The sequence below is a fragment of the Sebastes umbrosus genome, chromosome 15 (assembly GCF_015220745.1).
Source record: "Sebastes umbrosus isolate fSebUmb1 chromosome 15, fSebUmb1.pri, whole genome shotgun sequence".
Classification (NCBI taxonomy): Eukaryota; Metazoa; Chordata; class Actinopteri; order Perciformes; family Sebastidae; genus Sebastes; species Sebastes umbrosus.
Genome location: NC_051283.1, coordinates 21,343,434 through 21,369,463, shown reverse-complemented (window position 1 = coordinate 21,369,463; position 26,030 = coordinate 21,343,434). Strand labels below are relative to the sequence as shown.

At 40.8% G+C, this 26,030-nt stretch overlaps 2 protein-coding genes and 1 long non-coding RNA gene across 4 annotated transcripts in view; 1 reads left to right on the top strand and 2 right to left on the bottom strand.

Moving 5' to 3' along the window:
- Nucleotides 1–758: 758 nt before the first annotated feature.
- Nucleotides 759–2,602, top strand: LOC119503552 (G-protein coupled receptor 20). Its single transcript, XM_037795394.1, has 4 exons — nt 759–947; nt 1,279–1,535; nt 1,646–1,778; nt 2,015–2,602. Exons 1-4 carry the CDS (start codon nt 762–764, stop codon nt 2,600–2,602), a joined length of 1,164 nt encoding a protein of 387 aa, XP_037651322.1. The 5' UTR covers nt 759–761.
- Nucleotides 2,603–3,776: 1,174 nt separating this feature from the next.
- On the bottom strand, nt 3,777–6,612 carry LOC119503452. The gene is made up of 3 exons (XR_005210320.1): nt 6,222–6,612; nt 4,819–4,939; nt 3,777–4,628 (listed from the first exon to the last, which is right to left on the bottom strand). It is a non-coding gene; the product is annotated as an uncharacterized LOC119503452 (long non-coding RNA).
- Nucleotides 6,613–7,924: 1,312 nt separating this feature from the next.
- Nucleotides 7,925–26,030, bottom strand: part of LOC119502842 (solute carrier family 45 member 4) — a 59,453-nt gene continuing 41,347 nt past the window's right edge. Inside the window, exons 4-16 of one of the 2 annotated variants that reach the window (XM_037794071.1) lie at nt 21,167–21,355; nt 17,338–17,517; nt 16,927–17,117; nt 16,459–16,642; nt 15,839–16,294; nt 15,212–15,483; nt 14,953–15,114; nt 14,007–14,106; nt 13,813–13,893; nt 13,597–13,727; nt 13,336–13,404; nt 13,049–13,203; nt 7,925–12,675 (exon numbers count right to left, since the gene is read on the bottom strand). In XM_037794071.1, the coding sequence (XP_037649999.1) occupies nt 12,498–12,675; nt 13,049–13,203; nt 13,336–13,404; nt 13,597–13,727; nt 13,813–13,893; nt 14,007–14,106; nt 14,953–15,114; nt 15,212–15,483; nt 15,839–16,294; nt 16,459–16,642; nt 16,927–17,117; nt 17,338–17,517; nt 21,167–21,355 (2,348 nt within the window). In that variant the 3' untranslated portion in view covers nt 7,925–12,497. Of the gene's footprint in view, nt 12,676–13,048; nt 13,204–13,335; nt 13,405–13,596; nt 13,728–13,812; nt 13,894–14,006; nt 14,107–14,952; nt 15,115–15,211; nt 15,484–15,838; nt 16,295–16,458; nt 16,643–16,926; nt 17,118–17,337; nt 17,518–21,166; nt 21,356–26,030 lie in introns of those variants that run through there. The other variant, XR_005210187.1, reaches the window with a different exon arrangement.

Here is a 26,030-nt window from a genome sequence, read left to right as displayed (position 1 = left end):
CCTTTCTCCTGATCTTACAACTGCACCGCACAATCAAGTTCTGCTAACATTTGAGCTCAATCAAAGCACTTTTAAGACTTCTCATCCATGCTGGCTTGCAAGTTAAACATGAAGGTTATTACTCCTTTGGAAGTCCTCTGCACCCCCTTCGTCCTCATCTCAGGATATGATGTGGTTCCTTAAACTGGAAAAACAATTATGTTTTAATTTTATTTAGACGTAGGCAGACTAATGGACTTATGGCATATGAGATGTATTTCTCTCCATCAGCTAAATTGTATGACATCATAAAGTTTGATTTATGTAAACAGAAATGACCACTAACAGTTAAATTGTCCATTTGTACATGGTAAAGCTTATCAGCCTATTTTATCTGTAGCTTGGGATTTATCCTGTAATTATTATTACTGTCAATGTGTACTTTCTTTTTTTTATGATTCATTGTTTTTTTCTTTTTCTTTTTTGTATTTAATTTAACTTTGTTTTTTGTTCTTTATCCTTTTTGCATTGGCACTGCATGGGTGAGGGTTGGGTTGGGGGGGACTTTGGGGGAAAAATACCAAAATATGGTGGGACAATCATTTACATTTGTGCTCTATTTGTATGTTTCTGTACGCCTGATTGTATTCCCTATACATTATTACAGAAAAAAAGGTTAAGCATTATGTTGTTATGCACAAGACTAATATCTTTTGTCTTGTTACTTCTTCACTTCTTCTGCCACAGACACCAACCTGTCATTCATTCATCCTTTTCAACCAATGGAGAGCCTTCTCACCAACATCAGCTCCAGCTCCACCACTGAGCCCCTCCTGCCTCTCTTGACCCCTGATCCAACTAACTGCAGCGCCTGGGACGAGCGGTGGGGGGCACCATACCTGCATAGGTTGGCCCACCTGGATGTGCAGCTGTACAAAGACTTCTACGCTGTATGGGTCTCTCTCATGGTAAGACAAGATGCCAATTAGAAGGAGAAGGGATCACATTAGTATACCTTTTCACCCAAATAAGCCTTGGTTTAATGATTATCTTCACCATTAAGGATAAGATGTAATACCAAACCTATCATATGAACAATTTATGGCAGTAAACAAGATGTTTGTCAGAACAAAAGAGAAAAATAGACTCAATTATAAAAAAAAACAAAAAAAACTGTATTGTATAACTTTATATTGGTTTGAAGTACAGCCACCCTGCCTACTCTGACTCTGTATGACCAACCAAAAAGAAACATCCACAGTTGCTATTTAGACGACTGACACTTCCTCCCTGCTGCAGGTGTGTAACTGTCTGATGCTGGTGGTCGGTGTAATCCTCAACAGTCTGGCTCTCTACATCTTCTGTGGGGCCTCCACCCACTCCTCAGCCTCTGTGGTTTACACCATAAACCTTGCTGTAGCTGACCTGCTGGTGGCGCTGTCATTGCCCGCTCGCATCGCTCTGTACTACAGTGGCGGGAGCTGCGTGGCCTGCTCCTACGTTCACACCTTCAGCTACTTTGTCAACATGTACTGTAGTATACTGTTTCTGACCAGGTGGGTGTGCCACTCCTTCAGTCAGCATTTAAAATGAAAACTCACTATCAGTAAAAACCTTTTGACCTCTTCTTTTCTCTTTGACTCCTCTTCCACCCCTCCTCCATCAGTATCTGTGTAGATCGGTACCTCGCTGTCGTCCATGCGTCCAGTACTCTCCATCGATGCAGGACCCCGGGAACAGCCAGGGGTGTCAGCGCCGCGGTTTGGTTCGTTGCAGTTGTGGTCACCTACTCTTTCCAGGTGAAGAAACATGCACAAACACAAACAGATAAATACATAGATATGCAAATTGTGGATTAAACAGAATAAAGGTCTTAACTCACGAGGCCATAACCTGTGGTGAAGGTTTTACAATGTATGGGGTCACAATCCCAAAAGGTTGGGAACCACTGGGCAGTTGTGAAAATGTTGAGTATTATAACTTTAAAGGAGAAAGAGTGCTTGATGTGTTGGGATCTCTCTCCGGCTCCCTACAGACCACAGCGTTGGGGTCCAGCTCCTCCTGTGTGCTCCTCCCCGCCCTCTTCTACCTCGCCATCCTGGAGTTCCTGCTCCCCCTGCTGGCCGTGGTGGGCTTCACTCTGCGCGTCGCCTGTTTTCTCTCCTTCAGCCACGGCCCGATGCCCCAGCAGAGCAGGGCGAGGAGGGCACGCGCTATCAGACTGCTGGCCACCGTCCTGGTGGTCTTCACCATCTGCTTCACACCATTCCACGTCCGACAGGTGTTGGTTTACTTCCGGGTCAAAGTGGGAGGGGAGGGGCTTGGGCAGGGGGCGGGGCACGTGCTAGCCTATCACATCACAGTTACCCTGAGCAGCCTGAACAGCTGCCTGGATCCAGTGGTTTACTGCTTTGTGACGGACAGCTTCAAGAGAGTGTGGAGGACGAGGAGGAGGGGAGCGAGGGAGGGCGACGGCGAGGCGGGGCACACGAGTGGGGGAGAAGGGGAGAGGAATTCAGTGAATAAATGTCCGGGTACGGCACTGGCCATAGCTCATAGCGTGGCCATAATTACCTTCGCAAGCTCGCCCCTCTCTGCTGCCAACATGGAACACTCCACTTAGAGACAGGTGACACCTGTGAGTGGAATAGTCCAGAGAGATAAAGACTCAAAAAGAGTGATGGATAAACAAAGAGAAAGATTCAGAGGCTGGAAAGATGTCAATAAACAAAATGAAAATACACGCTGCAAATTTCTCTTTAGGATGAACAAAACAAACCACGTCCTCATCCCTTTATCTCTCCATGTCTTTTTTCGTCCCCCTGTCCTTGCTCGGATGTTGTCCTGAGACTGCAAATACTGGACCACAGAGTGATGGTTTTGCTGTGAAACCGATGAGCTCGTGCTGTACATGCTTCCTTAAATTGTGATGTTGAAAACAGAAAAAATGTCCTTGAGACAGGATTCAAAAATATTTAAATACCTTGAATTTCACTGAATAGTTACGTCTGCCAACTCATGTGGAGTGGAGTACTATGTGCAGAGTTGATATTTTGGGGTCTGACCTCGTCAACAGAACTGACAGCTGAAGTACACCGCCATCATGAAAAGGATGTGGATCTGGGTGGCCGCTTTTTCAGGTACACCTGTAAAATCTAATGCAATCCAATACAACAGCTCAGAGAATTATTAATTCCACTAAACGTTTATTATTTGTAGAGGTTGTAGTTAGCAGTGATGTTGAACTGGACCATAGACTGTGTATAAACATGGACGACATGACAACTCCCCCAAAGTGAAGCCAAAGCATCTTGATCGCCCCCTAGTGGCTGGCTGCAGTATAGCTCATAAGTCCCGCCTCCTCGATGTTAGCAGATGGGACCAAAACATGGTTTCTAACATTTTAAGTAGTTCTTATTACGCTGATGTATGTTCAAGTGTTAATTTTTCTAATAAGTTTGTTTTTAAAAACAAACTGCGGTCTTGTTCGGTTCGCGATTGGTTCGGGCGGGTGACTTCAATCACCCGATCATTACTGCGCAGACTCTGGCTCCATATGACGTCAAAATCTCAAGATTACAGCCCCTGTATCCAGGATATTTTGGCTTCACTTTTGTACAGTTGGAGGAAGTGGAGCTGCGTCGTAGTCGAAGTAGAATATGTTACAGTGCTGTTGTACTTGATGGCATCAGATTGTATAGGTGGGCCTACAGAGTTGTAGTGAGAAGTGTTGTCTGCCAGTAGCTCACAGGTTTTGCCTCATGTGATGTTCTTTTTTTGTTGTTGTTTTGAAGTAAAACTTTTTGTTTAAAAAAAAATAATAATGTATGACATATTCACTGTAATTAAAGCCGCACCATATAACCATAAAACTCCAACAGGGACCTTTGTTGCATGTTTTACTCCTGTCTCTCTCCATACATTTCCTGTCTGTATATTCACTGTAACCTGTCCAATAAAGGCTAACATACCAAAATACAAAAGCGGCTTTTAGTTTCAACCAAGTAATGTGGCCAAATTATGACCTTTTTTTTTAAAAATGGAAACACTCCTTGTTTTCTGTCTTACCATTTCTGTCACTATGTTTGACCAGAGTTGCCATGTAAAGCCAAAGCGAAGGTTAAAAACATTCAGAAAAACATGACGTCAACTACATTATAAAACACAGAATGACAGAATGAAAGCGTTAGCGAGCAAGACAATAGGGCAGAGTCTGGAGTCAACACATTAAATAAGAAGCAAAGCTCTCTTCAGAAGTATAAACACAGTTAGTCTCTCAAGTACACAGTGACGTTCTCATTGTTTATCACTTACAAGTGTCTAAATGGAAGACTTACACCTCTAAAACACTTACTTTAAAGGGAATTATGAAAAACAAACCACTAATTGAGTTTCAACAAATGTTCCATTTTACATTTCTGATATTTTAGAGGATATGATCACTGGTGTGGCTCATACAACATCTAGGAGAGTTTGTCAGGCGAGGATTGCAGGATCATACAGCATATAGACATTTTGTGTTTTAGAAAGTTAAAGTTTCAGGTGGAGTGTCTCTGTATGGGGAGGAGGAACGAGTATCTCTGGCACACAGCTCTTGTAGAAGGAATTGTCCTTCCGGCCGTAGATCAGCTCCTGGTGGATCTGGAAGTCTGTGAAGTCCAACCACAAAGAGTTTCCGCCTCAGACATCATCCTAAGATGTTCCATTACACAGATATATAACATTCCTGTTTCACTCAATGACTTCTACAGGCTTGATAACGTTTCTAACATGCATGGCTAGACACTGAGGCACCAACAAATATCTCATACTGCTATACACCAGCCTCATCCACCCTACCTTGGGTTCAGACGAGTGGGAGGAAGAAGAGATATTTCTGGTAGATGAAGTTCAGCATCCCAGTCAGTCAGGTTTACGTTGATGGATGTGCGCTCTTCTTTCACACAACGTATGGAAATACCTGTGAGAATAAGAAGGTAAACAGAATGTAAACAGAAAGCTGGCTTTAATTTATCAGCCTACGCATGCTATTATTACACAGATATGTCTTTACATGTTATCTGAAAGGTTATATTTACGTGTGTATCTTTGGTCCCTGCTGTGGTTTTGACATGGCAATAGGATAGGAGCAAGCACTGCAGGTTGCTGGAAGAGGCTGTAGGTGGAGCTAGAGATGTCTGGCAGAATCTTCAGGTGGAGTGCAGTGGTGAAGGTTGCTGGATGAGGCTGTATAGGTGGAGGTTTGGGCTGCAGCCCTAAAACAGGTTGCGTTACGGGCTGTAATCAAAAAGCGTTACCACATTTGGCCATTTATGTAAATTTGTAAATTCACTGAAATGAAAAATTCAGTGAATAGTAAAGTTCTTTATCATTTTAAAACCTGTGTAAAGAAATGAAACCGGTTTCAAGTTGAGGTGTTTCTGCAGCTTTAACGCCACACTTTCCACACTTGTATTTATTAGCAGTTACTTTTAATTGTGCAATTCAATGAGTCACAACCTTCTGCTGCTGTTGCGTTAAGTGCCACTCTCAGTTAAAGAGAGTTAAACTATGTATGACTATGTACAGTCAAAAAGGCAAATCCTTTTGTTTCACAGAAAGATAAAAAAAAATCAGCTTGAATGAGATACAGAGCTCCTCTGGATTGTTCCACCAGAGGACAGTGTCTCACCACAGCAGTGTCTCAACCTGGTATTATGTAACAGTAAATGAAAACAGACGGTGGTAACAAATTAAATATATGATAATAATTTCATGATTTCATCATTCTGGCATGTGTAGCCGCAGCTCACTTAAGTATAAGCAAGTTGACCAGTGCAATCAATGTGTGCTGTTTTTATATCTTTCAGGATGAAATCAAAATAGCGAACCTATTTTATCCCAAAATAGAATAGAAAACTTTGACGTAGATATTTGTCTTCTACTCCTTAAAACCTAAAAAAGTGACATTTTCAACCAAATTTCTTCCAAATTATTACCCAACAAGGACTGTAGTCGACTAAACTAAGATTTGGTAAATACAGTATGTGTTTGAGAAATGTTTCTATTGATTACATAATAGACAGATGTTAAATAATGTGTCAATCATGGCAGGAATATGAGTCATTAAATTGAGTGGTATTTCCCTTTAATGCCTCCAAAGGGGCAATAGGTCACTGCAGTTCACTTACGTGATGTTCTGGCCTTGTAACTTATACCTCTGCGTAAGTACATCACATACACACACACACACACACACTTACAATCAGCTGGTCCTGCGGTCACATGATGAGTCTTGGTAACACACACACACACACACACACACAGACAGTTTCAGGTTCCCTCTCTGGTTTCTCTGTATGGAAAGAGAGCGGGGCTATGACCCCCGAGTGTGAGACAGAAATCTGATTCTGCAGGAACAAAGTTTTCTGACCTTCCTGTCTTCTCTCAGCACTGCTGACCACACGCCAGGCATCATGGGAAACCAGTCGGCTGCTTTGTTTGAAGCTTTAAAGATGCTGAGCTAGGACGTTTTTGCTCCGAAAAAAAAAATAAAAATGGTGAAGTAGTCCTGAAACTGCAGACCAGCAGGTTATTTCACCAGCAGTCACGTGGATGATGACATGTAACACTCAAACTCTCCATAGATATTATTATTATTACGTAACCCGGCAGTACTGAATATCTCACAGCAGACTGCTGAATTTATTTATTAGTAAAGACCCTGTGAGGTCAATAACCGGAGTTTTAAACCTTTAATCCCGACTAAATTAAGGTTTATAAAGACGACCTATTATGCTTTTTCCCTTTCCTTTAATGTGTTATATAGTTTTTTGTGCATGTAAAAGTTCTGCAATGTTACAAAGTTACTCTCCCCCACACAAACACTGCTCCTGAACTGCCTGAAACGCCTTGCTTGAAGTCCCGCAATTTTCTTCCGTAACGTGGTGATGTCACCAAGTAACACATTTGCATAAAACCTGCCTAGTGGATAGTTTGGCACGCCCTCGAACAAAGATAGTTAGAGCGGAGCTGGAGCGGAGTCTGAAGAGTTTGGTGGCCTTCAGACGGAGGGTGAAAAGAGCCGGTATTAAAAAAATGTAAACATGTTCTGGTAGAAACCCAAAACATAAGAATGCACCTGAAAATGAGCATAGTAGGTCCCCTTTAATACAACTTTTCTCTTTGCTCAGCCTAAGAGCGCCTGAAGGGGTTTTCTTTTGTTTCCAATATTTCACAAGAGTTCATTTAAATGAATAATTCTTGCATAAGGTAACATGCAATAAGACTATGACTAAAATTGACACTGCATTGTTCATATCTGTGGGTAAAATCAATGGGATTAAAAGTCTGTAACGACGGGGACAATACCAATTCTCAACATTCACTGGTAATAAGTTCATCAGAAAAAAATCTTTCACTAGAATCTCCATCCTTCTGCATCCTTTCATACTACATGTACATCTAAATCCTCTTTAATCCAGTGCTACCCATCCAATCAGACCAGATATTTTGGAGATATTATAGTTTAACTTTTTGAAATATTATTGATATCCACAGTCTTTCATCTATCTTAACTCAAAAAAGAGAGAGCATCAACTCAATGTGCACATTTATCACATTTTTTGTGAGGTCAACTTTAGATTAAATGTGTATTTTTGGGACGAAATTGTATATTGTATTTCATCTAATTTGTAAGTTTCTGTATATAACTGTATACATACTGCAATTTTAAATTATAATTTCACAACAGGATAATGTATGTGGAGTTTGTAATCACATGATTTCGAACACCATAACTAAGTTTGATGGAGCAGAGACGAAACACTCTGCAAACCCCTCCACCAGCAGAAAATGTTTAAATAAATACTATGAGTATTCGGCGCTCTAGAGTTCTTTGGTGTGCCGAAAGTCCCTTCTTCATTTTCAAGTGTTTTGAAATGTTAAATAACAACAGGAGTCATTGTTGGTTTAATTCTGAACAGATTTTAAAGGTGCGTTCCATACAGTGTTCATCCAGAGTCCTACATATGAAGGCTCAAGCATATTTACAGAACATAGAGATATATACAGTCTTTATATAGAAAACAAAACTACTAACAAAAATAATCATCTTTTTTATAGCAGCAAAAAAAGAAGAAACTAAAAGAGAAATATGTATATTTACATCTTATTTTTTTTTTCAAATAACAAGGCATATTATATATAGTACACTGCGCATACTTGCTTTTCCCATTCTTTAAGTATTCTTCTTGATTTAATCTCTGTGAGGATCAAAGTGTATAGGCATCTCTCTCCTCGGTCATTAACATACAGTTTACCAGAGGCAGAGCCACGCACACACACACACACTCTGAGTCTGGCCAGGTTGGACTAACTGCATGGTCACGCCACGCCGCCGCCACCGACAGCTGCTGGCTGGGAACATGAAACAGCATCACCACGTCGTCGCCACATTCATTCAATGATCAGGACGGTGGAGCCAACATGGCTGCCACTGAAAAAAGTGCAAAGGCCAAACTCTCATGTGCGGCTCCGCCTTAAAAGTCAAACAGATACAAAATAAAAGACATTTTTCTAGTTGAGTTAAAACACCAGAACGGAGACAATAAAGACTCGTAAATAACCTCCGGTATTGCAGCCATCGATTCCAGAGTTAAGTGTAAACCAGGTGATTGCAAAGAACAGAGAACAAGAACCCAAAACAAACACTGAGATGACATTTTTAACACACACTCTCACACTCACACACTCTCACACACACACACGCTAACAATCCAGTCCGCTTCAGTAACATCTCCCGTAACAGCAAATAGAACAGCTTTAATTTATTCTTTTAGAAACTAAGTGAAAAGTGTCCTTTATAGACAAAGAAAGCAAAAAAAAAAACATCAAGTGTTATTTTTCTTCCTTTTTGCAACACACTTCTACGTTTTTTTTTCCTAACTTATTATGTGCAAGTTCTGTGCAATGTCAGGCTTGTCGAAGGATAACACAAAAAAGTATTTCAGCTGAAATCGCGTCACATTCATTGACTTTTGTTTTTTAAGTCACAAGATGGAATCAAAGGTGAGAACTCAATCTCCCAGCAGGCCACGCTGCTGTCTGAACATTCCCGAGTCTGCGGTAAATAAAAGGCTTGGGACATTAAGAACAAAACAAAACAAAAAGTCAAAGACTTCCCACTGCATTGGAACAGAAACACTCAAGTTGCACTTCAAGTATTCGAGGCCTGGAGTTTCCCGCCTACACTTTTTAACAAGGAGTGTTGCTCGTGACTCGTGCGAGATGTGCGCCGTCTGACTCGTAAATGTGCAAAAAGGTTTAGAAAGTCACATGCTTGTTGAGCGCGTACTGACCCCGACAGAGCACAATGCTTCAGCTTAAAGAGTACATGTTTCTTTACACATTTAAGTTCAAACAAAAAAAAAAAAAAGACACAAACAACCAGCCATGCATTAGAAAATACATCCCTGACCTATTAGGACAATAAAGAAAAGAGCTTGAGTGATTTGTACAGAGTCATACTTTGGTTTTCCACACATGCATATTGCTGTTGTCACATGCAAACCTCCCAAACCCAAAGCTTTTTTTTTTTTTTTTTTTTTTTAAATCTTCATGTTTGTTGTTAAACTGTTCGTTATTTAATCCAGAATGTTTTATTGCCCTAGTGGTTACAGAAGCCATTCTGGCGTCTGTACCTCCTCGCCTTTTGTCACCATCGTCCCATCCCGTCCCAGCACCACAGCCAGAGCAGGGTCAACCCACGAAGCAAAAATACTCTCTCTCTACTCCGCTCTGCTCTGGGACTGACTGAATGTACCTGAAATTATGGAAGGAATCTATTCTGTTAGAAACAGGGTTCAACTCTGCACCAGCACCCATCCAAAAAACAAACATATCAACCAGTGAGTGAATTCTCTTCTAAAAAACAAAAATAAAACTCTGTTAAATGCTGTAATACCCACTATAATAAAACCTTCTTTCATCAGTAAATTAACTCACTGCAAGTTACATTTCAATTCCTTTCGATTTGCATGTTTCAGCTGATTGAGCTGAAAGGAAAACCAAATCCACAGCCTTTCACCCGGTCACGTGCAGGAAAAAAAACACCCGGATTTAACCATCATTAACAACCCTGCTCTGCCCGCACAACCCTCACACACAGTCCTCTCCACAGCTGATTAACAGAGGCCGCTATTGCAACAAAACATCTGATTTGTCAGAAAACAAAAAGACATAATAACATCTTAAATCTTTCTTACTACAAGTTTTTTAAAACGTCCAGCATCATCAGCAACATTCCAAGATTATTCAACCTTATCGGTCTAATACACTCAATATCATTCAGTATTAATAAGTTTCATTTTAATTTATACAACTTGCATGTTTTTGTGATTAGCTTCATTAGTTTCGTCACTGTGTTTAAATGTTAACAGGGCTAAAGTGAAGCTAAACTCAACAGTTTTACTTCCTCATCCAACATCACTTGCTATACCGCTTAGCCTCATGAAACAGCAGATGCAGCAGAGAACATCATGCATCTCTTACGACACTTTAATGACACCAACTGAAGCTGTTTGGTTCAAGATATAATATATTCTGATCATGGGCAAGCTGCCTTTTGGTGGTAAAGTTATTTTTGTAATTTGGCATATTATTCTTGATATTTTGTAATTTTTCAGGAGGATTTTTTGAAGTAAAGTTGTAGATTAGATTAGATTAGATTTGTAAATCTGCGGATTATATAAAATCTGCCTTCATTGTCGTATTTTGCATCTAGTTAAGACGTGTAGTTCCAAATTTGTAACACAACTCTCGTGTCTGTATGCTAAATACTTTTATATATTTAAGTTAAACATTTCTCCAGTGCTCCTTTCATCCCTCTATCTTCTTCTAAAAATCCATTCAGTTTACAACACACAGATGTAATGAGCATCTAAAATACTATATTATACTTATATTTGGCCCAGTACAGTGGAACCAAGACACCTAAACCAGGAGCGGAAATCCTCCACCGAGGCTCACGCAACAAGCCTAAACCCGTGAATATAAGCTACTCGTTCTCAACCCTAGAATGATTTAAATTATATATTTTTCATTTCAATATGTCCAGGACCCTTTATAGTATTTTTGTTTCCCATCACAAACTCTGACGATTACTGGTAGAGTTACTGGATCCACTGGAAAGGAGGAGGAGGCTCCGTCCTGCTGGTGTCTTAAGACGAATGAATCCAACACCCCGAGAGGATTTCAAACAAGGCTTTTCTAACTGAATGCTCTTTAACACAATTTCAAACAATGGCTCAGCTAATGTGCAGTTAGTGACAAACATTGTGCTAACAGCATTTTCCAAAAATAAAAAAAAAATAAGCAAGAAAGTAGAGAAAGAGAGAACAACTCCACGTCTCTTCTTCTCTGGTGTTTGGTTTGTCTCTTCTCTGCTCCTCTAACATGCAGCATGTAGGTCAGTGTGGATTATTCAAAACAAACAGAAGTATCATTCTGGGCCCTCAATAAAATCATGAAAATAATATTTGGGATTGTAATGCCCTGTATACTGCACATATTGCATCTGCGCTCTTTTTTTTCTTCTTCTGGAATTTCACTCAATCTGTGTTCTTGACCCTCGATATACAGGCAACTTCTGAGCAGAGCTTATAGTCAACGTCGCCCTGGGGTGAAGGCCAAACTAAAGACTTTAGCACTCCTGCCACATGGAGGAGGGCGAAATAAAACACACTTGCAATCAATCTGGGGAATAAAGATCAATCATCCCCCTCACCCCAAGAACCAGGCTTCGGGCTCTTGGTTTCAGAAATGCCACTTCCAAAAGTCTCTAGAGTCTTAAAGCTACTGAAAGTCCCGCAAATCCGAGCGTGTTTATTGGGTTTATTTTGGTGAAAACATCAGCAGACACACGCTGGTCGATCGAGCCGATTCCACAGCGAGGAAGAACAATTTTCAGCATCTTTGAATGATTGCAGCTTCGTGGACTAATGTTCTTCAACAACGTTCATTATTCATGTGTTCATTCGATTGTGATGAAGAGGTGTGTGTGCGTGTTATGTATGTGTGCGAGTCCCCTGAAGTTTCCTGCCCCGGTGGCTGCTCAGTAGCACCTCCTAGAGGCCCTGAGAGACAGAGACAACCTCTCCTTAGAACCATGATGAATGGATAACTTCTCACTTCTGGATGACCCTTGATGGATCAGTCAAATGTCTGAGAGGGCTGAGTGGAAGGAATTTCTGTGATGGCTGAAACAGCAATGGGACCAGAATGCTTTGTTGGTCTGGTGTGACACTGGTCCCGCGTCAGATTGAGTTGTTTTTCTTCAGCAAATCAAGACACACCGAATCAGAAAAAAAGCCTGTCAAAGACACCAAGAGTGGACCAAACGCACGCCATTCACCCTCCTCTCTCTTCTTTGTGTCCGTAAACTCCAGCAAGACGAGGACGGCGATAACCTAAAGTCTTCCCGTCGGCGATAATGTCAAAAAGTGAATTTAGTGATCTGTCCGTCGACTTAAGCCAGCCAATCACAGAGCGGACTCATTCTCTGTGTGACAGGAAGTGGTGGTGGTGGTGGCCTTGCCCTTCTTGTTGAGTTTCAGGAAGCTGGGTTTCTCTGTCACCACGGCAACAGCCACTTCGTTGGCGTTTTGATTTTCCGGCTTCGTCAAGGATCGTTTCGAAGCTTTGGCTGATTCCCCATCCCTATCAATCATAATTAAAATCACAACTGTCAGGACTGTATTTTGGACTTAAAGGAATAGTTTGACAGTCTGGGAAATAAGTTTATTCGCTTTCTCGCCAAGAGCCGGTTAGCCGGGTAGCTTAACTTCGCATAAATACTGGAAACAGTCACAACAACTGAGCTGAGAGTGGTATCGGCCTTCTCATCTAACTCTTGGCATGAAAGCAAATTTAAGTTAAACTGTAATATTTCACCGGAAATAGTATGCAATTTGCGTACTATTGGTTTCATATTAAGGTTTTTGGACATATTCAAAAATCGTACATACTGTTTTAGCGTACTAAATAGCATGTTAGTGTGGAATATTGGAAGCAAACAAGGTGGTTTTCTCACCCGCTGTTTGGAGTCGGGTAAATGACCAGGAAGAGGGCGGTCAAGAATCCGAGGAAGGAGCCCCCAGAGGCCACCATGGGAATGACACGGACGCTGCCAACCGCCTCCACTACAGCACCCAGAGCCGAGGCCACCAAGATCTGACTGATGTACACCTGCAAAATTACAAATGGTCAAATAACAACACACCTTTTTTAGCATGCTATAGCATACATATACTGTATATATATACACATACATATACGACTATGCCACAAAGATATCATTAAGACATTATGAACACTCACCTGGCAGGATAAGATAGCACAGTCGATGCCAAAGCCTCTCCGGGAGTTACCAGGACTGTGCCTGATGTACTGCAGGAGGCAGAGACAGTTACGGTTAATGACAGCTACATATTAGAAAAATAGATTAAAAATATATTGAATCTATCTACCTATCTGGGACAGTACAACATTGTGATATAGCATTTTAATATCTGCAGTCATTCCCTGGGCAGGTTAATATTCCATATTAAAAACAAACAAACAAGGATTTTGTGTTCATACCGCTTTCATTTCGTGGTACTGCCCTAGCAGGGCATAAGGACAGTAGGATATACTCATGGAGATGATGCCCATACTGCTGATCATCACCATGGAAACATACACGTTAGGGAAGATTGCCATGACAGCAGTTCCTATGGAGGGAAAAAGAGAAAAAAAAATACATATCAGCTGCTCACATTTATTTGTTCTATTCTATTCTATTACTGTGGTTCAAACCTATGGAAAATGCAAGCGTTCCCATGATGTAGATGACCTTAATGCTCAGGTCAAAGTTGTCGAGGTACTTCTGGAGGATAGCTGGAGGTGGTAGATCAGTTGATTGGTTAGTACAGAGTTTAACGAAGAAAAGTGCACTTTACAGCCAGAGAGTTTGTTTTCTTGAAATGCATGTGCATGTGCTTGTGTGTTACCTGAGCATGTAGCAGCAGTCAAGGCATAAATAACTAGCCCCCAACATCCCATCTGAACTCCTTTGTGATAATCCTCCAACAAAGTGGAGTTAAGAGGAGCCTGAGAGAGGAAAACATATGAGATTATCAGAATAAGAAACAAAGTCAAAACACATTTACACATGCTTAATGGTTAAGCTTTTATTGGGTTCGGATTTATTTGTTCATGATCTAATTTTTTGATCTGTTTTCTATTATGATAGATAGATCTAATAGATAAAAGATATTATGTAATGCAGCAGATAACAAGTTTTAAGGTCAAATAACGATTCATCTCTATGTTTTGTCTTGTTGTTTTTCACATTTCCACATTGGTTTGGACAAGCTGTCACGCCATTAAAGTAACTGAACTTAAAGGGACATACATTTAAGCCCCGTTTCCACCGCAGGAACTTTCCCCCGGAACTAAAAAGCTTTTGAGGAACTCATTGCGTTTTGACTGCAGGGACCAGGGTCTAATTTAAGTTCTGGGGACAATTTACGGGGCCTTTTTACCCACCGAAAAAGCTCTAGTCAGGGGGTAGTACTTTCTGAAAGTACGGGAACTTTCAGGTGGTTTGAAGGGATGAACGTCGCTGATTGGTCGCTGCCTCAAATGTACCGCTTCATTCATAAAACAAGGAAGTACTTTAGTATCGATTTAGGGCCATTTTAGGATGAGGGGAGAGCATTTCTCTTTGTTTAATAACATTAAAAGGGAAGTTAGGCTTAGGGGATTTTTCATAGGTCAGCGGACTAATTTGTCTAATCTTCGCAGGTCTTTAGACTGCGGTGGAAATGCAGACAACAGTGTGCTGAAGGAACCTTTTAGTTCCTTGAAAAGTAGACTAAAAGTCCCAGGAACGTTTAGCGGAAACCCAGCTATACATATATTTGCCTGTGTGTGTTTAGTTGCTGTTTCACGTACGGTAGGATCTCCATGGAAGATGACTTGTCCCATGAAGTCTGTGAAGAAAACGGCCTCTGCGATGATGGAGAACCAGGTGAGCAGGTGACAGGCGCACAGTCGCAGCAGCTCCGGAGGCATCTTCAGCATGGAGAGCCACAGCAGCCGCACGGTGGTCTCAACCTACAGACAGGACACGAGATCAGACAATATCCACCCGAAAAGAGACACTTAACATATTGTGTTGTCATAGTTACAGGTCAAGTAAATTCCTCCTCACCTCTCCCTCTTCGCTCTCTGTATCCCCGCTGGAGGAGGTGGTGTTTCCGCTACGGTGTCTGTCTCTCTGTTTGTGCCTCCTCCTGTGTCTGGCCTCCACTTCGTATATGTCGTTCATGCTGCGAGATGGCTTGATGAGATAAGCGGCGTTGGCCCGGCGGTAGCGGTAGCGGTGGTTTCCCACCCGACCGTAGTAGGAGAAGGTGCAGGACGGCTGGCGGTAGAAGATGTGACGGTGACGTGACTGCCGCATGGGGGCTCCGGTACTGGCAGCTGGAATAAAAAACATATTACGGATTACCATTAAGTAATGGTTTATTATTCTTCTTTAACAGTTTTTAAAATCTTAATGATGCGCAGGATAGGGGAGGATGTCTCCCCATTCTTATTGCACGACTTATCTCCACCTTGACAACGCATTGCTGTAATCAGTAAGATTCAATACAAACACTTCAAAATAAAGTCACAAAAAAGTACTTTAAATAATTTCAAAGTATTCTATCACAGCAGTTAAAATAGCAATAAATACAATTCTGGATAATTAATTCATTATTAGAATATCTTTAATTTTTCTTATTTTCAATTATCAAGAATTGTACAAAGTGAAATATAACATAAAAGTACCAACCTTTGACCATTCCAGCACGATGTGCCTGTCCTTTAGAGCTCAGCTGGTTGGCGTTAACTCCGTCAGGATTAGTCACACTGGCTAACAGCTGCCCATTCAGCGTCCGCTGCTCATTGAGCTGGTTGTTCAGCAACGCCTCCTGACCGTCGTCATTTTCCATTTCCTGCAAGAAAGCCGAGAGGCGTGAAATCCTGGGGTTGGTAGCATTTGCGTGGCGGTTGTTGGCTTGGAGCAGGTCTTGACTTCCTGCGCTGCTGCTGCGCCTGATGTTACCGAAGCGGGGTGGCGGAGTGCTGCGATGGGGGTTGAAGAAGTTACCGGTTGCAGGAGGCGAGCCGTGATAGGGTGAGAGGCGTTCGGCGAAGATGGACGGCTCTAAGTGGCAGAGGTACAACGCATCGTGGTCCATGTGGTCAAGAGTGGCGTCTGCCATGGCGAGAACACTGTCACTTTTACCTGGAGACAGGCGAGGAGAGGGATGATTAGTTTAGGTGACAAATTCTGAGAAAATTAGTAGAAGGAAACCCACAACTGATTTTCTTTTTCCAAATTTAATCGTACTTGAAGGGAAAAACACGTCATTCTGATTCATCAAAAGAAGCAAGAGTCTGCGAACTTACTTCTCACAAGCTCCATCTCCAAGAAGTCCATGTCCATATCTCCACGCTCTGAGAGGTCGTCTCCATATGGGTCATAGAGGTCGTAGCTGTCCATCATCTCATTCTCTCCAATCAGTTCCAGCTTGGGGGCGAGACCAGTCCTGCCATTAGCCGATGGTTGCGTTCTGGTGCGATCTGGACTCTCCTGGTGAGAGGACAGAAAACAAAAGTCTTAGGTTATTTTTGTAAACTAAAATTGAATTTTACAGTGCAGATACACACACACACACACACACACACACACACACACACACACACACACACACACACACACACACACACACACACACACACACACACACACACACACACACACACACACACACACACACACACACACACACACACACACACACACACACACACACACACACACACACACACACACACACACACACACACACACACACACACACCGACACGCTGTACCTGGTCCAGCCTGTCATGTTGGGGCGAGTACTGTTGCTCCTCAATGCTGAAGAGATGTAACACCACAGAGATGGAGAAGAGAATGGCGGCAAAGAAGAACAGGATCTGCTCTTGGGACTTGAAGGCTGCTCCAAGGAAGGTGTGCGTCCAGTCTAAACCTCCGAGGGCGTAGCCGGTCGCACCACCAAGACCTGCGCACATAAGCAAAAGTTTAGACGTCCAAAAGAGACATAAGTAGAAACAGATGTGTCTCATTTTCTCTCTCAGGACTTGTTTATGTCAAATTCGTGTCCATTCAGTTAAGTCTTTATTGGCAGGACCACAAATTATATTACAATATCTATTTATGCGCATTAAACCTTTCCATATTAAAATCCTGAGAAAGTTATATGCGTCAGATGTCAGCGGTACCTGCTGAGGCGGCGTGGATGTTGAGCGCCATGTCTTGTTCTTCCGTGTCCGCCACATCTAGCAGGTACGCTCTGATTGGTCCCTCTGTAGCATCCGCACAAAAGTCCAACACCACCACGCCAAGCACAGTAAGAACGATTCCTATTGGTTGTCTCCCTACCTCGTCACCCATCGATAAACCTAACGGAGAAAAACATGAATGGACAAAGAGTTTAATCAAAAATGTGTGTTTGTTGTTATTATACAACAAACAAACAGACAGTGAAAGCTGTTTGATTGTTAACAGATGTGGATAATAATAAGGCACATGTCATAGATAGGTGAGCTTTTTTTATTAAAAAGATTATTTTTGTTTTAACACAAGCGTTTTTAAATGTTTATACATAAAGCGTAATAGATGTTGGCTTAGGAATTGGGTCAGTTCACCCAAATGACAAAATATTTCCCACTAAACATGACTAGTGGTATCAAGCCATGTAGATAGATTAATTTATTTGTCCATATTTTAAGATATTTGTCACCAATAAGACGAATAACTGAGAAAATAAGGTATATTATTGTTATATGGTTAAAAAAAGGCCAATAAATATCAACAGAAATGGAATAAAAGTCGTAATAATAAAGCTTAAAGCTATAATCTGGTATGGTGCATGAAATGGTGACATTTATGTTTTAATCTGTACATGGTCCCTATGTTTATTAAATAAAAATAAAAAAAATAAAAAAAATAAAAATAATACATACAACAAATACATACAATCTTAATTTTACAAATTAATATTAAAATAGGAAATATTATCACTCTCTGCATCCACATACAAACATCTGGAATTGTTACACTGATGTGACCCTGGTCAGAGCTGCACATGTGATCAATAGCTGAATAGTGAGTTACAACAGCTGCACAACACAAACGCAAACACATACGCAAATGGGTCACCGCACATTTCCCATACTGCTTTGCATGATGTGTGTGACCTTGTGCTTCTCATTACATTTGTGACCCGGTCCTGCCCTCGAGCTGCACGACGTGCGTTTGTGTCCGAGGGCCTGAGTGTGTGAAATTGTATGAATGTATGAAAACAACGCAGAGTGACATGGGAAAGCTTTAGGAACATGTGTATACGTGTATGTGTGAGAGAGAGAGTGTGACGCAGCATGACTTTACCAAGTGAAATCCATTAACATCGGGGAAACAAACGTTCATAGAAGGAACAGCAGAGTGTGTGTTTGTGTGTGTGTGTGTGTGGGACAATGGAGCGGCACTACTCACTAGCCAGGCAGACAGACAGGAAGTGAATTGTGATTGGTGGAAAGGGGGAAGCAAACAGGAAGCATTTCCCTGTGAACTGCCTGCTCCTGTGTTCCCATGTCAACACACACACACACTCACACACACTCATAGGCCTACAGGTTACTACAGTTTTCCCATGTCACCCTGTGTTGTTCACACACATTCATATATATATACATATATATATATATAACCATGGAAACGTACACTTTCTCTCTGTTATTATCTCATTTCTCCCACACAGATACAGCACACAGTTTTTCCCATGTCAACCCCTCTGGCAAGGTGCTCACACACACTCACACACATACACACACACACACACCCCGGTGCCCTAAAACGACCTGTGCCAACCTCTGTGCAGAAGAATGGAGGTAGAACAGAACAGAGTTGAATATAATCTGCTGACAGAAAACAGTTTGTTCTTGTTATTTATAACTCCTTTGACAATTCATTTCACTTTGTTCTATTTAGAGACATTTAAAAGGTCCGGTCGGCTATTGTTGCACTGTACATTTTTACCCATTTGGTCCACATTTGATGGAACATGTAAACTCTATTATATTATATGAGATATGAGATATGAGACCGATAACAATAACCAGCTGCTGTGGTCCAATACTAAGGCGGTAACTGAAAACATCTTATTAAAAGAGCCATATTAATGACATTTTTTGTTACCGTGTCTTTTTCTTTCTTGAAGTACAGCGATGCAATTGCCTGCGACATTATCATACTTGCCATGTTTATTCATTCTAATATATTAAGAAAAGGATCCTTATTATAAGACGTAATCATCATCTGAAATTAAATTATTGAAACAATGAGAATAATTCAAGATACTATACTAAGATCAGACACTGATAAATCGTGCATCCCTACAATTCAGGGCTCCGATAACAACAGTGCTGCATGCCAATTAATTAATAATGATAATGTATACTCTATTAAAGTGCCATGTGGTTGACTTCCTTTTGCCTGATTTGATAGAGAAGATACACTCAGAGACAAGAGGCTGATTACATTTTTGCCAACTATAGTACCAGCAGAAAATGCATTCAAACGACATAACAATGGGCTTGACTTGGATTTGAAAACACTAATTGTTGCATAGATTATTTCAAATGTGTGAGACAATTTCAAAACCGAATAGAATGGCTACTTTTTTAAAACACACTAACACACAGACTTTTGGAAAACACTGTGTGTGATGATATATAATTTAAGAGTTGGTGGTCAGTTGTTATTTTTCATCTCTTGAGAAAATGAGCCTACTTTTCACTTGATTTATTACCTCAGTAAACATTGTAAACATGAGTTTATGGTCTCAATCACTGGTTTCAAGTCTTCTTCAATACAGCATGATGTTCATTTAGTAAATTATGGTCCCATTTAGAGTCAAATAGACCATAAAGCAGGATACCGGTCGCTACCACGGCGTTGTCCGGTCTGGGAGGTGTCCGTGTTTTACAACTTTAACCCTTTCACAGTGCGTTTTCAGTTCATGAAAGTTAACTGTAACATTTTGGTCGCCTAAAAATGTCCTATTCAGTGTTCAGTTGTACTTAATTCCACCCTCTCCTGTCACTTCCGGTTGCAAAAGACGGCCAAAATGCTGATACTCGAGGCTTCTAAACGGCAGTGCACAAACCAATGGGTGACATCACGGTGACTACGTCGTCTTCTTATACAGTCTATGGTTCACATGTGTGCAAGAAGGATGTGATGATAAAAACGTGAGGTCTAAAAATAGCTGCTGACTGCAACACCAATCAGTTTAAGCGCCTGTTTGTCACCATCAATAAATTCAACGACACGCCGATGACACAAACCTTACACTGCAGTAGTCTCTGTGCGTGTGTTTATGTTTATGTGTGTACAGACACACATGGTTAATGACATTACAACCGGAACTACACTGATGTAGTTGACCCAGAGATCAATATCTGTGTGGCATCATGATTGATCAATCTGATTGATTGGATTGGTTGTACAGTATGTGTCCTTGGAATGACATTTGGGTGACGTAATAAGCAGAGGGTCAGACTGAGGGTAACATCAGTCTCTGTGCGAGAACACGACTCTTGGCAAGTGATGCTGAAAGATGCTGCCCTGTTCTTTTATTTCCTGTGTGGCACAAGTGCATGCTGGGTAAAGTAACAGCATCTGGATTGTCAGAGTTTGGTGTTCAATTCCCGCTGAGGCTGTGACAGTCTCAGGTGGTTTAGATAACAGCTTTCAGCAGATGGCACAAAGTAAACGTTCATATTTCTAGGTCAGAATTCTGTGAATTTTTCCCCCTTGTGTTTGTTTGTTTTGTATACAGTATACAGTATATGTGTTGATGCTGAGACAGACGTATTAGAAATGTTAGAAGACACTAGCTTTATGGTAACATTAGTTGACTTGATTGATAAGATTTCAGCAGCTGATCAAGGGTCCAGAGAGCAGAAATAAACTCATGATTGATAGGCACATATACTTTTAAGTTCACATTGAAATACAGGATATAAATATTGAATAACACACACTCACCCATCAGCGATCCATTCAGAAAGAGTGCAACTCCTATCAGTGTCCCTATACATAGAGCCAGGATGAAGGGTCTCCTCCTGCCCCATCGCAGAGTGCAGCGGTCGCTGGCCGAGCCGATCAGAGGAGTGAACATGAGGCCGAGGACCGGACTGAGGAACCACGTCAGACTGTAGTACTGCTCTGGAAGACCTGCACACACACACAGAGACAGACAGATATGAGTTATAGACAGAGATGTAGACAGGTTGAGAGAGCTCTTAATCCAGGGATTTTCAGCCACATTGAGACAGATGCCGAAAGATGAGCAATAAACAGATGGAGTTTTTCTGTCAGCCACCAGGGGGCGCAAGTAACATCCAAATTATAGGAGTGAGAGGCAGCATTTTTTATTTGATTTGTTTGAATTAAAGTGAAGATTTTTTGATTGGAAAACAAGAGTATGCATTAAATGTATACAAACCTGCCTTTTTAAAAATAATTTTATTTATTTATTTATTTCATTTTATTATTTTTCTAATAGAGACAATGCACAACACATTGACTGTGGTAGTGGCCCCCAGTGACACAACAGTCAGTTGTGGTGAATTTAAATATTGCACTTTGAAAACAAAGTGATAAAACATCAATAATTGATGTAATGGTGATGATAACAGGAAGGATGACATTTTTCTAGAATATTACTTTGTAATTTATATATTCTACCAAAGTCAAACTTCATATTAATCACTGTTTGGCAAATGAAGGGAATCAACTGTGACAGGTTTACAATTAGAACAAGAGACAGCACTTTTATCAACGTTATGTTAACAATATCCTGCTAATTGTGATGTTATTTATGTTATGTTATTTTTTTTTACATAATTTATAATAAATACGATTTAAAAAAAGTGCTACTCATGATGACAATGTAGTTGCAGTAACAGTTGAAGTATACAGCAACATAAATTGACCATTGTATGTGCTGTTGCCTAGGTTACCCAAGAGTTGACCCGAAGCTGACTTTTTCAACACCGACTGTGAAAACACACTCAAAGAAGAAAAAGGAGAGAAAGCCACGGCAACCGTACGCAACAGGAGGTTTTATCTCAGGTCTATTGAGCGTCTGTGTGAACTTTCGGCCTGGATTATCACACAAAGGACGGCAGCGGCAACACCTGTGTGCTGGTAATTCAGAGAAAAATGAGCGTGGTGACTCAACGTTCAAGTTTCTTGGGCTTTTGTGAGTAACAGTCACAACAAGAAAACAGTAACCCCGACTGTTATGTGCGTGTGTGACTTTGTTACCGAGCACATATTTGATTATTTTGAGCCTCAACTTTCCACCGCCGCCGGACACCAGGTGAGGATCTACAAACACACGCGTGGCATGACAGGATCTCAGGTAAGGATGGATCCATGGAAATAACTTTGTAGCCTTTAGCCATAAACACACACAGGAAGCAGCAACATAAAGGAAACACTGTTGAGTACATATGCTTTCAATAGCTTTGAATATCAGACAACACCTTGCACACACAAACCTGTCAACAACAAAACCAGTTCTTAATCCTCATGAAAATGTCCGTCAGGAAACGGGAGACACACTGTTTAAACACTCCCACGCACACATTCACATTAGACAGCAGTTCACCAAGCACATTCACATCTTCACAAGAGCAGACTTGGTAGTCTTGTTAAAATGGCCAGTTAGATTTCAGGTAGGCGTCAGGCTATATGCTCCTGGACATTTATAACAGGCAGGTCCTTAGAAGGGCTACTGCTATACTGGACTGACAGGACCTTCCACTCCTGAAGGAGTTCAAGCTTTTGCCCTCTGGACGTTGTGTCAGGGCAACCGTTGTGTATTCAAGATCTATATTCAACAGTTGACTCTGAGAAAACTAGACTTCTGCACCTCCTCTTCGCTCTGTTTTCAGGCTTTAAAAAATCTAGTCTGTGACGGGAGACTTGGCCAATCACAGGCGATTTCAGAGAGAGAGCGTTCCTATTGGCTGTTCATTCAACAGAGGCAGCTGTCAATCACTCACAAACTCCGATCAAACGGTCAAACTAGGCAGTGCTGATCAAATATGAATCAATATTCTGCTACTGTAATGCCTATTTCTCGCCTCAAATGTTTTCAGAAACATCTTGTAGTGTACTGTTCAGCTGTAAAATAAGAAAGTTTGCTCCGGCTGGTGGGCGGTGCTTGGTATTTCCTCAACTGATCTCAACATGGTTGCCGGGTCACAAACTTTCTCATTTTACAGCTAAACAGTACATCAACAGTACAACAGTGATCGGAGTTTGCGAGTGATTGTCAGCTGCTCAGAGATGGCTAGGCTCCAGCTCCAGTGACTGGTTGTTTTCCTCCAGTCTGTGAAATCTTGCATCATTGTTCTCTGTATCAGACGGTTGGATGGGCCTCCTTACAGTCACAAAGAAATAGCTCTACTGTTGAAGCTTACATACTACCTCACATCTCCTCTGTCATTCAAATCCAGTATGTACAGCGCCAAGCCAGTAATTACTTGACCTTAGATAACCCCCATGTTATCTAAGATTAAGTTGTGTAATGATGGTAGAACTGGTTTCAGGTATTATGCACCTTTTAAATAGAATGAACTGCAAACTGTCCTCAAACTAGAGTCTTACATTCCCCTTAAAGCTTTATTATCTGATGTTGTTTCATGAATCTTGTAACTGTTTTTAATTCTGTTCATTGTGTTGTTTCCGTTTTGCTCATGTGTGTGTTCTTGTGAATGTTTCTTGTTCTCAGGTCTCTCTTGGAAAAAAGATGTTAATCTCAACGAGACTGCCTGATTAAATAAAGATTAGATAAAAATAAACCCGTTAGGAGAACTAATAGATTCCATGTCTCCTTCATCCCAAGTGCTATTAATATGCTCAATAGCATATAGCACTCTGGCTGCACTTTTTGCACTTCCCTTGCACTATTGCATATTTGCACAAGTGTATACTGTATGTGTATATGTATACGTGGGTACAAATTTCCATTCCCTGCTCTAGCTCTGTGTTTTATTGTGTTAATGTGTCATTGATGTTGTGTTTTTGTATTCTGTTTTCATGTGTAACCTGGCTGCAAAACACATTTCCCTTCATGGGACAATAAAGATAACCTAACTTAACCTAACCTATCCACTCGTGACCGGACATCATAACTACAGTAAATGATAATATACATTTTCTTAAGACATAAATGTATTGCTAAATATGTTGACGAATGAAACATTTTTATTTCTTTATTTTTTATTATCACCTTACGATATTTGTATACTGCACATTAAGAGTTCACATGTATTATAGAAAGGCTCATTATGCATGTGTTTAGAAAGGCCACATTTTTTGCAGTATATTAGTAAACTAACTAATTTCTGAATCAGAAAAAGATCTGATGAGACAGACGGGGATTTAGAAGCAAAACTATTCACTAGATGAGATTATCAGAGATGATAACTGACAAAAACATTTCTGACACCATTTACCTTTAAAGAATCTAATATTATTGGATTATTTATAATATTAGATCAAATTCAATCAACCACTTTTATTGCACAGTTTCACACTGATTAAAATAAACACACTACAGCTGTGCCTGGATTTGATCCCTCAAATGTTAAATAGGGACAGCGTGAAATACTTACTGACAAAACAGCTAAATCGACGGCACCTTTCATCTCACTAACTGTTTGCTTTGCAAGTTTGCTTTACCTCCAAACTGTTTTCACAGGCTAATACCTGACACGCTCCACATGCTGATTCAGCTGTTATGTCTCGAGGGCAGGTGTCCTGAACATGGATGTTTAAAGAGAACTGGATCCAGCGTCTTAAAAGTGAGATGATAGGTGCCGTAGATTTGAATTAGCAAACCTGCTGATGTTAGGGCGTTCTGTCAGTAAATATTTCACACTGTCCTTATTTAACATTTTAGATATAGATGTCAAGCAAGTTCAGTAACTGCTTACTTTCCCAACTAGTTTGCCATTATCTGTGGACTAACTTCCAAGATTGACGCCAATTTTTCGCACCAGCAACAGTTAACCAGGATGAGATGGATCTGGTATATTTCAGTCTTTAAATTCACTCAACTCGTTAAACTTTACACTACTTTTATTTGTATTATCCCGCCGTAAAGATATTTTAAAAGCCACATTATGAAATTGAACACCAGAGGAAACTAATTTGCCAAGATATTTTGTAGTCTGTTCTTTGAACTCGTAATTAAAACATTCCTCAAACTGGAAATAATATTCTTGAGCCTGGACTAACATCTAAAGTGTGATTTCACATTAATAAAAATCAATCATTTCAGTTATCTGCGAGTCATTACACGGCCATGCATGCATTATCAACGGCAAAATAACAAAATAACATCAGACTACGCCCTCGGACACATGATTTCACTGAGCGGCCGAGGGGAAGAAGAGGAAGATGAGGAGGAGGAGGCAGACGGTCTTTTAGCTGAGTGAAGTCAGCTGAATCACAGATAATTAAATCAGGACTTTATCAGCGCCTCACTGTCAAACTGTCGCTTAATGCGGCTCAATAAAAGAGAAGACAAATACATTAGATGCCATTTGGCCGCCACACTATCCCTTTCATATAGAGACAAGAGAGACTCAGGGAGTCCGTCCCACTCTTGTGTCTCAGTGCAGTTTGAAGGTGATCAATACTTCTGCTTAAAGTTTGTTGAACAAAATTAAGAGGTTTGGTACGAGATGAATGAAATTTTTGGACAGGCTTATTACAGTCCTGCGACAACCACAGATAGCCGATTTTTTTTTGTAAGAGCATTTGATTTATTGCTTACAGTCGAGAGGTAATGAGAATTTCAACAAATATGACACAAATGTATTTGAAGAAG